This window comes from Acanthisitta chloris, unplaced genomic scaffold (genome assembly GCF_000695815.1).
Source record: "Acanthisitta chloris isolate BGI_N310 unplaced genomic scaffold, ASM69581v1 scaffold10539, whole genome shotgun sequence".
NCBI classification, from domain to species: Eukaryota; Metazoa; Chordata; class Aves; order Passeriformes; family Acanthisittidae; genus Acanthisitta; species Acanthisitta chloris.
This window is the reverse complement of record NW_008691990.1, coordinates 35,618-45,887: the sequence shown is the minus strand read 5'-3', so window position 1 is coordinate 45,887 and position 10,270 is coordinate 35,618. Positions and strand designations below refer to the sequence as shown.

Sequence of the window (10,270 nt, the reverse complement as noted above, 5' to 3'; positions counted from 1 at the left end):
GAGAAGTCAGATACTCTCCCTCTGCTGCCAATGACAGCTGGGGGAGGAAGGACACAAAAACGGTGTGCTTCAAGGCAGCCAAGAGGGGATGTCAGGCTTCTTCCCCTTCCACCCTCCCTGCTGATAACAGGGGCTGAATCGCTGTCTCATTTGGAACCCAAATGCTTTATCTTGCACCAAGGAAACAAAACAACAGGTGGGGAGGGAGGTCTGTTATAGACTATTTGTGGTAAAACAAATCACAAGTCAGGCAGGTGAGAGCTTCTGCTACAAACTGCCTGCCACAAGCTATCACAAAAGCAGATAATAAATGTGAGGCAGCCCAACCCCCCTGAAAAGAGGGTGGTGCTGTGCTCCTCCCTGGTAGTATTCACACTTGCTGGACATCCCAGAGGCAGCTCCTCCCCAGCAAGCCAGATGAACGAAGGGAGTGTAGATCATGTGCTGGTACAACAGCACATTCAGATCCACAGCCTTGCAGAGTGTGTGCAAACATCCAGGTCAGACCCAAGCTGCTAAGCCTGATCCCTGTATCCCCACAGCTCACCTTTTTGGCAAAGAGCAACGACTGCAGCACAACAAAGAGCACAGCCCAGCCCAGCCAGGAGCACAGCTTGGCAAAGGGACAAAAATGGCTCTAATGTCTTGGGCTGCAGCTACAGCAGAACCTCTCAAGGGGAAGGAAAAAGGTGTCTGGAAGGATGGAGCAAAGAGTACTGTGGAACAGCAAGAAACAAAAAGTGAAATGGAAACACAAAACTGCCTTTTTCACTTTGCTGCAAACCCAGTGCACTTAGCACTTCAAGATGGAAAGGAAAGATTAGAGTTTTCCTGCCAGCCGCGAACAGCAGCATGGTTTAGGAAAGAAAGAAATAACACAGCAGAGATTTAATCCCCAAATCAAATCCAGGCTGCAAACGCAGAGAGGATTGCTCCTGGTCACCAGAAAGTGGCAGTCAGGAGAGCACAAATGCTGCTGGGTGGGCAGCCGAGAGGGCAAACAGTCTGTGTGACACATCAGAGCCAAGTAAGACTGCACTGCGAGTCTTTGCTTTCGCTCCAGTCTTGGCAAGAGGATAAAGCAAAGCCAGGCAGATTTCAGCACATCTCCCTCGTCCCCTGGGACAGCAGGCTTTGTTGCTGCCTGATTTATAAAAGGAGTTTGGTGCTTTGCAATGTGAGCCAAGTTTGTCCTGGCAATAGACGATTAAAAAAACCCAAAACACCATCACCTTTATTTTCAAACACTGTTTCAAAACAAACAAACAACAGGCATAACAGGCTTTTGAAATTTCTTTTAGCCTGCATCAGGACAGCTCTTTTTCCTGTGCCAGCCCCTTTCCCCTCTCCTCCCACAGACACAAGCACCAGGCACTCATGCTCCACCATGCCTATGCAGCGCTGCCTGGAGAAGCTATGACACAGAGACTGGGCTGCACAGCAAGGACTTGCACTTCTGTTTGCAGACACCTTCCCTGCCATATGACTCTACAACTCCACCATGTGCTGTTTGTCTGGGCTGCCTTGGGGCCACCAAACCATCAGCACATGTTGATGGGGCCATCAGAGACTTCTCCCAAGAAAGGGTCTGCAGCAGGCGCTGAGCACTGCCACATCACCACACCTCCAGCACACCTAGGCAGGATGGACCACAGTGGAAATCACAGGTAGGAAGAGAAACCAGCACAGGGACATAAGTGCCAGCTCACTCAGCTCTCAGTATTTCATCTGCCTTAACAAAACCAGCTCTCCTTTTCTCTCCACAAGAGCTCACCACTCTGGGACTGAAGCTCCACCAATGGAGGAGACACTGCTCACAGTGTGCTCAGGGGTGACACACAGCAGTTAATGCTGCTCCTCTGTTCTGCTCTTTTCCTAGCATTACAGAGACAGAAACGAGAATACTTAATTGAAGCACCTACCTGCTCCTCAACCAGAGCCCCCTCTCTATGGTTCAAAGCCTTGGCTTTAAAGCCAATTTATATAGCTGGGCTCTGTGCAATGAAACCAATCAGAAAACATTTTGCTGGGGCCACTTATTTAGACCTTTCCTCTTTCTGCACCTATATAAAAAATTTCTCTTTCAAAGAGAAAGAAAAAAGAAAGGAATGGGAATGGCACTCTCACACAGACACACGCTCCCTTCCTCCTCCGCCCAGACCAGCCGCAGCCTGGTGCCAAGACGTTCACCTGGGATGCGAGGGAGGCCGCGGTCAGCCGACGAGTGCAGAAATGGCAGTGACAGTAAACCATGCCCAGTGAAGAATGGGAGATATTACAAGGATGATAGTAAATATCTAAATGAGCCTCTGAGGAGAGAAAACAAACCAAACCATGAAATGTTCAGCAGCAGCACCATCAGCATCCAAGGGCAAGGTCTCTAACCTCTCTGCCGGGCTGTCAGGCTCAATAAAACGGACGAGAGGTGGGGAAGACAGAGTTTCAGTAGCAAAGATGCCTCCCTGGAGCTGAAGTCCGAAGCCATTCAAAGGGTCTCCCCTGAGCACCACCTCTGTTGTCTCTGTGTGGACTATCTGCCCGCCAGGACCCACTGTGCTGGAGGCCAGTGACACTAAGAGGAGGAGAGAGGCAGAAGGTCAGGAAAGTCACGGTCAACGTAGCAGACTGGGTCACAGACCTTGGTCTGGCAGTGGTGGGGACAGTGACCAAGGATGAAGGAGGCACCGACAGTGCTGAGACAAGCAGTTCTACCCCAGCTAACGGTTGCCTACATGAACAGCAAGGCAAGCATGCACACCCTGTCCAACCCAGCCCCAACCCAATGTCACTCTTACGTGAGCTCTTGTGCTCCTTCTTCTTCTGCCTCCTCCTCAGCATGGTGGTGCGAGGGCTCATGGGGTGGGAGCTGCGAGGTAGCGTGTTCGAGTTCTGGCAAGGGAAGCCCTGCGCGTTCATGGTGGGAGATGAGAAGTTGGCAGCCACCAGAGCTGGGGAAATACAGAGCATGTTAGTGCACAGGGAAGTGCACCGGTGGGTGCACCAAACAGTGTCATCAAACACCTAGTGGGTTCAGACTAGCTCCTTCCTTCCAGCTCCAGGGCTCAAGACCAGGTGTTTGCTTCCCACAGCCTGGACATAGTTTGAGGATGGGGGCATGGATCTGCCCAGCACACTGCTCTTATTCCAGTTAGCAGAGTTGTGTGTTAGCTGCAGATACTGATTTGGTACATCAGTACTGGGCCTGCAGAAACAGACCCAGCTGACTGAGAAGGAAATGAGTGACACACCAGGCTACAGAGATGGGTATTAAGGAAATGGAGGGGCACAACATGAATGAACACAAACAGGATGAGGCAACACCATGTGCCAAGGTTACATTTGCAGTAATCCTGTCCAGACGTCTGGTTCCAAGTAGGTGTCTTGCAGTGCCCAGGGTGGTGGGTGTGACAGTAGTTGACACAGGGGTCCCAGCAGTGGTGGTGGTCACTCTTCTGCACCTTGACTGATGGCATCCAGGAGAGCAGAAATCACCATAGGCAGGAAGGAGAAGTGAATAAAAAGTAAGAAGCATAAGCCAGGAGACTGTAGAAAAGAACCTCATACTGTCTCTGAGCAAGTCTGGACCCAACCACAGTGTCAAGCAACAGCAGCGAAAACGCAACCCCACGTAACCTCATGCTGCTTGATGCAAAGTGGCAGAAATCCACCCCTTTCCCATAATAAACTGCATCCTGAGCCAACAGCCTGACTAAGCCACACTGGCAGTGCACAGATGTCATTACCATTTGCAGTCTGTTGTGCGATGTGCAGAAACTCCATCCAGCCACAAGTCTCCTGCAGAGGCCATCAGCATTGTGACAGCACCAGGGAAGCCTCCTTGTGCTGTTTCCCACCTTGCTGCTGGAGCTGCCCTCCCTGTGACAAGGCTCAATGCCTTCTGGACATGCCAAGGACTACTTTGAGCCCTTCACTTGGCTTCAGCATTTCGTTGTTTGCCCAGGAATGCACATACAGATGAAAAGGAGCAGCAGCAGAGGGCTGCCTCCAGCTCACCAGAACAAAGGGGGTTTTATACACTGCTGCTTAAAGGCAATTAAGGAGGGTCATCAGCACAGGAAAAGATGTCAACGCTGTGGCAAGCAGTAAATGGAAGCATGGCACCAACATGGCAGATCCTGTTCAAGGGCACACAAGTGCTTTAACTTCAACCCTAAGCCAAGCACTTGCTGGCAGAAATCTGTTGCAGCATGACATCCATCATCTGGAAAACCCTGGCCCAGGATCTGTGGCTTTGCGGCACCAAGTCACAATGCCACGAGTCTCTTCTGAAATGCCTCAAACACCCCCAAGCACAGGTCCCTTGTCTGTTCTCACTGACACTCCTTTTGCCCTTGAGCAGCACAGGGCCAGTTTGGTTTTCCTTACCCAACAGCACCAGGTGTTCTGCCCCAAATCTCTGTACCATGCTGTCTAGATCAATTTTCTTCTGAGAGGAATTTCTGCCTAGCGAGCAAGATTTCAAGCATCTGTTTTATTCAGCTAAACATGAAGAGCATCCCAGAGTGGAGCATCACCATAGCCACGCGTTATTCCAGAGTTCTTAACCTCACAACTGCTTGCACTGACTGGCAAGCACCTTCCCAGGATGAGATCTCCTCCAGGCTCAGGGTCCTTTGGACAGGCAGAAATGGCACCAGTACTGGCACTACTAGAACCTTCTGACAGTGCAAACCTGGGACAGGGACCTGGTTTATTTAGTGAGTCCACCCAGAGATCTCATCTAAAGGTCATCTGTTAGTGCCTTGAACAGTGGAAATCCATTTTCTGTGTGTGCATCCCAGGCATTAAATCATTTAGGTCAAGTTTTCCAGCCAATATAGTGATTATATTTACTCTTTGCTAAACATTTAGTGAGTTTAGCACTTGGTCTATCAAGCTTTTAAAAAATACACTTCCAGCTCTGAGGTTTCTATTTTGTGGATTCAAAAGTAAACTCAGAGCCAGGTAGCTTTTAAAAACAAAAATCAAACTAGCAAATGTTGCTATATCTAGACAAAAAGCAAAGTTTCTAATAAAATTAAACACTTTGAACATGAGGAACAGAGCTTATGGGCATATATAAAAAATAATTTAATCCACTTATAGTAATTAAAACTCCCCCATTTGTCTATAAATTCGTAGCTTATATCTGACAACAGAAAAAAAAATGTCCCTTTGAAACTCAGCTGTCAGTACATTGGGGAAGAGATTTTGGACAATTCTGTGACAAAAACCTACAACAGCCTTCCCCAATCTTTCACACATCATCCCTGCCTGAGGAAACCCATCCATCCCAGCACTGCTCCTGGGCACCATCTGCTCCCATTGATCTTGTGAGCAGGGCATAATCCTCCCACAAACTCTCCAAATGCCCCTAGAGCCATACAGAAAGCAAACTCAGTTTGACAAATCCCAGGCTTCAGCATTAGGCCATATATCTGCATGGTCACTGCAGTTTCAGATCCCTCTCCACCTCCTCAAGAACCAGATGCTGATTGCACAAGAAGCCACTTTTAAAAAAATATAATGACAAACCCCCTGCAGGCACAGGCTGAAAGGAGTCACTAATGCAAGTGCTGAGCAGGGATGTATCTGCATCACCTCCTCTCCTCAGCTGTATTCACCGAGCTTCATTCTCTTGCCAGCCGTGACAGTTTGCTTTTGCATGGCCCATTTTTCCTTACTTCCCATTTGTTTCCCTAAACTCAGAAAAAGCAGCCTGTGGAGTTGGCATTTGGCACCTGGAGCAGAAGGCAGCTTCTCTCCCAGGTCCAGATGCAGTTTGCCAACTTTGGTGCTGTTCCTCAGCTACTCACCATGGGTTGCACAGTGCCATGGCTAGTTACACCACTGAGGAACACTGCACCCTGAGCTGCTCCTCCTGCCCAAAGTGCTCTCCTTCCTGTCCCCCCACCCCCATCAGCACTGGAGAAGGTTCAAGCCCAAGCACTGATCTCCAATCACACACCTCTAACAGCCATGTGGAAGAACAGTGTCCTTCCCTACGATGCCTCACATGTTAAAGAGGTCTATCAAAAGTGGAATCAGTTGTTATACCCCTTTTTTTCATATCCAGGTGTTGCAGTTATTCTCCCAAGTTTGTGTTCTGTATTTCTGTCACAGCAAACTGATCTGACTTATGGGGGTTTGGATAAAGCAAGCTGTCCTTCCACAGAGCCTCCTTCTCTTGAGCTGCTGCTAAATGCATATATTAGGACAAGGGCACTAATGGACGGAGGAGAATAGTTCATTTTAGCAGCCATTGAAAAAGGATTATAGCTTTCCATTTTGTTCTTGGGCACAGAGGTCAAGTCATCCATTCCCTTTGTTAAACTGCTTTAATTCTACACAAATTGGACTGGACGTGCGAGAGATTTATTTCTGGACATGGAGATGTTATTAGGTTTTATGTTTCACTGTATCAGTTTAAAGAAGACAACACAGATACTTTCCTCCTTTTCCCTAACTGCCCTAGAAGAGATTGGAAAGAGCAGCTGTGCCCAGGACTACTGTGCACCAATATTATTAAAATGTATGTCACAGAGAGAGATGTGATTGAAAATGGTTGCAAAAGGGATTGGTACTGAACAGTCACACCCAAAACACCTGAATTACAAGGCCACCAGTATGGACTGTAAAACAGTGCAGGCAAGAGCTGCAACAAATACACTAGTACTAAGGCTATGGTCACAATGAAATTTATAGAGAGCACGACACAGTCTTTCATGTAGAAGCAGAAACTATAGGTGGGCAGCAAGAATGCACACCAGGGTGAGTTCCTAATGATGTTTACAGGCATTTTGAGCCAGAATTTACTTCCTCAGTATTGCTTTGGTAGGGGTAGTGGAAACCAGCAGCTACAGATGGATTCACTCTACCCCTGGCTGCTCAGGCACAGCTGCCACTCAATCAGGCTGGTCTGGAAGATGAACACTCACATTACAGCTTTGGAAGTCCATCAGGCCCCCGCCTAGCTATGGACATGTACTTTACAAAGCCTTACCAGGCATCAGTAAATAAAACTGAAATACATTTGCCAGCACCAAGGTTGTTTTCCTCCCTCTCCATTAAAGTCTCTTATCTGAGCTACTAAGGAAGTGGCTTGCACAGCACTCAGCACTGAAAAACCCTGGGATTCCCATCTCCAATTTCCCCATTCAAGCACAGATGTTACCTCTTTTGCCTATTCACATCCTTGAAGAACGTCATCTAATCACATACATTTCATCAAAACATCAATTTTTTCCCCTCTGCAGATGTGTCTCTTTGGGATCTGTTGCCAGCACTCAAAAGCAGCAAGAACCCCAGTAGGGACATGAAGTGAGTTTTGGGGGTGGCCAGCAGTGCTTGCACAGAGGACACACCTGTTTCAGGATGCTTCAAAGATAGCCTGCTTTGGTGAACAGGTAATATCTCTAGCTTGACATTTTCTGAAGTGGCAGCTAAAAGCTGAGTTGCCTCTAATAAGGAGCAGTGCTCTGTGCTCGTGCCATCAATGGAGAGAATATGGTCTCCAACGTGCAATGCGCCACATCTGCAAAGGAAACAGCAGGAGAGACAATTATACACATGGCCAAAATCTATGTTCTTACAGTTAGGAGCACACATAAAGAATTCAACTGTGACTATTGTGTGAATTCTTGTCAACTTTTTCATATACAGTTTTTTTTACTTCTAATTTGAACCTTACATTCAAGCATTGCCCAAAATACCAAGTAAGATGGTTCATGCTTGAGTCAGTGCTGCTGGTGGCTTGGGAAAAGTTTTTTAAGTTTCTAATAGTGTCCCCTCATAGCTAGGCTAGATGGCTGAGGGGTCACCCAGTCCTAGGAGCCAGCAGTTCAACACAACCAACCACAGCTAGTGCTGCCATAGCAGTCTGTCTGTCTGCATCCCCAGGTAAAGGGTGACTAGCTGATTTGTCCATCAGGAAAAGGCTCCAGCCTGAAGTTTCCAGAATAGGCTTTAGCCATTTCACAGCTCCAGGGCAGTCAGATCTGAGCTTTTTTAAGCAGAGCTCAGCTTTCACATGCACTGAGTTAGGAATGTCCACTGCTGGTCAGATATTTTTAGTACGTGTAGTTCTAGGAACATGCGGACATGGCCAGATCAAGGCAAGACAGGGAAGAATGGCATATAACTACCAAAGGGATAAAAGGCAGCAGAGAAAGGAAAGCAGAGCTAGGAGCATCCTGTTCAGATCTGTACCTGTCCACCACGCTGGCTGGCTTGATCTTGTCGATGACAATGACCTGCTTGTTCCGGTGTGTGGTTGTCGTCAGTGTGATTCCTAGCGTAGACCCTGGAGTCTTCGCTATTTCAACTAGTAAAGGACCGGAAGCATTTGCTACAGTATCTGCAAAAGAAGAGAGCATCTCAAGACTCTTCTCATATAGCCTTTTCCATTCCTAAATGCAGGGGTTGGCCAACAGTGCTGACTTGCCATGGGTAACAGCAAACCTGTAGCTTGGACATCCTACAGTCCATGTCATGTGCTAACTTAACAAAGAAGTAAACTCAAGAAGCAAAATTGCTTCTGCACAAAATCTACATGATAATGAAGAAATATTGCAACAATTCACTCATGGAAACAACCCCCCTGCCTCTTTTCTTTGGGTTAAATAGAAAGATAGAGGAAGAGAGCACTCAAAGGCTCTGCAGCAGTCACATCAACAGTATTAAAGCATGAAAAAAAGGAAGATCAGAAGGGCATTGTTCTTATAGGCTTCTTCACAAACAAACAAAAAAAAAGGCACAGAGAGACAAGATTTCACTTTCTGAAGTACTCAGAAGTCTCATGGCTGATGACCAGCACATGAGCCAGTCAACTCCTCTGTGCTTCAACACCAGCTTCAAAATACCACCTCAGCTGCTCATTTGAGCTCCTCCAGTGTGACAGTGGGAGCAGACAGCACTGACTACCCGCGTGCTTACAACAGCCTCCTCTCTCCCATCAGACCATACAGGGGTAACTCATGTTTAAAAGATGCATTACTGCAATAAGCCTAATAGATGCTGTAAGTGTGACTATGAAACTCCTACAAAATCACACCTGTTAGCATAAGCCTGCACCACACCTATCCATCTCTTCTGAAGAAGGGGGAGGAAAAAGAAAGCCTGTGTCTCTGGAAGATTAGATGGAAATTCTCTTCACCTTTATTACACACATTTGCTTCCAGATTTTACCTAAAACCACCATAAAGAGGTGGGATCCACAAATGTGTTATAACCATCAGACAACCAGCACCCCACAAAAACACTCACGGAAACCCAGTCAGCAGAGCCCTCTGAACACCTGATGCCACCTCAGCCCTTAATAATTCATAGTAAGGCTTTTCCCTTCCAAAGCTATGCTCCAATAAAAACGCTGATGCTACTTGGCTCTAAAACTTGATGCATGGCTCATTCTTGCTCTCTGATAAATGGGAGCATTAATGCAGATCTGGGAAGCTAAGCCACAGTGAGGTTTTCCTGAGATTTATTGAAGATGCTGAGCCCCTGGAGACAGAAATGTCCCTTGGAAATTCCCCCTGGGGATCAGCCATGGGATGTTCAGGCTCTGGTCTACCCACAGTGCCCTTTTTCACAGGGGAGGAAAGAGAAGGAATGAGCCACGTTAAAGGTTATGCAAGCTTCAAATAAAATACTGTTTATTCTCTAATGAGAAGGACAACTGGGGAGATCTGAAGGCCCTGGTAAAAAGCACAGCCAGTTTAATCAAAAGATGCACAAAGCACCCAGCTAAAGCCTGCAGAAGGTGCACTTAAGCCTTTGTTAGCAAAGAACTCACCAAGAGACTGAGTATCTCTTCCAACAGCAAACACCAGCTATGTGTTAGTATTGCAGACTTTGTATGTCCAGCACATATTCTGTGAAGAGGGACACAGATTTATAACCCTCCAGCTGAAGGGAAGAAGTTGGGGGAGAAAAAAAATTATGAAAAGAGCTTGCTAGAGTGTTAGACCTTTCTTTGCCAGGAAAACACCTACTCCTCTCTGTTTTGCCTAGCATCCAAGCTTCTTGGCTTTACCAAGCATTTCTCAGGGAGGTCCCAGCATGATGGTGAGAATAAAGAGCCTCAGGACCTCAGGAATGAGGTTTTCAATAAGACTGTAGGAAACCACAGTCCTGCCTCCAGCCCATGGTCTCTCTTCCCACTGCACGCAGCACAGGCTGCCTCACCATCCTTTTTAATTCTCATCTCCAGTGGCATAGATGAGAATTGCTCCAAATCCATTTTATAGAGGCATTTGTTGAGGAAATATCACCC

General features: G+C 47.2%; 1 protein-coding gene across 1 annotated transcript in view; it reads right to left on the bottom strand.

The window, feature by feature from the left end:
- The window catches only part of GRIP2 (glutamate receptor interacting protein 2), a 57,142-nt gene that overhangs the window by 34,810 nt on the left and 12,062 nt on the right, over window positions 1-10,270 (bottom strand). Inside the window, exons 7-11 of the mRNA XM_009082482.1 lie at window positions 8,209-8,356; window positions 7,365-7,534; window positions 3,338-3,463; window positions 2,796-2,948; window positions 2,329-2,572 (exon numbers count right to left, since the gene is read on the bottom strand). Of these exons, the coding sequence (XP_009080730.1) occupies window positions 2,329-2,572; window positions 2,796-2,948; window positions 3,338-3,463; window positions 7,365-7,534; window positions 8,209-8,356 (841 nt within the window). The remainder of the gene's footprint in view (window positions 1-2,328; window positions 2,573-2,795; window positions 2,949-3,337; window positions 3,464-7,364; window positions 7,535-8,208; window positions 8,357-10,270) is intronic.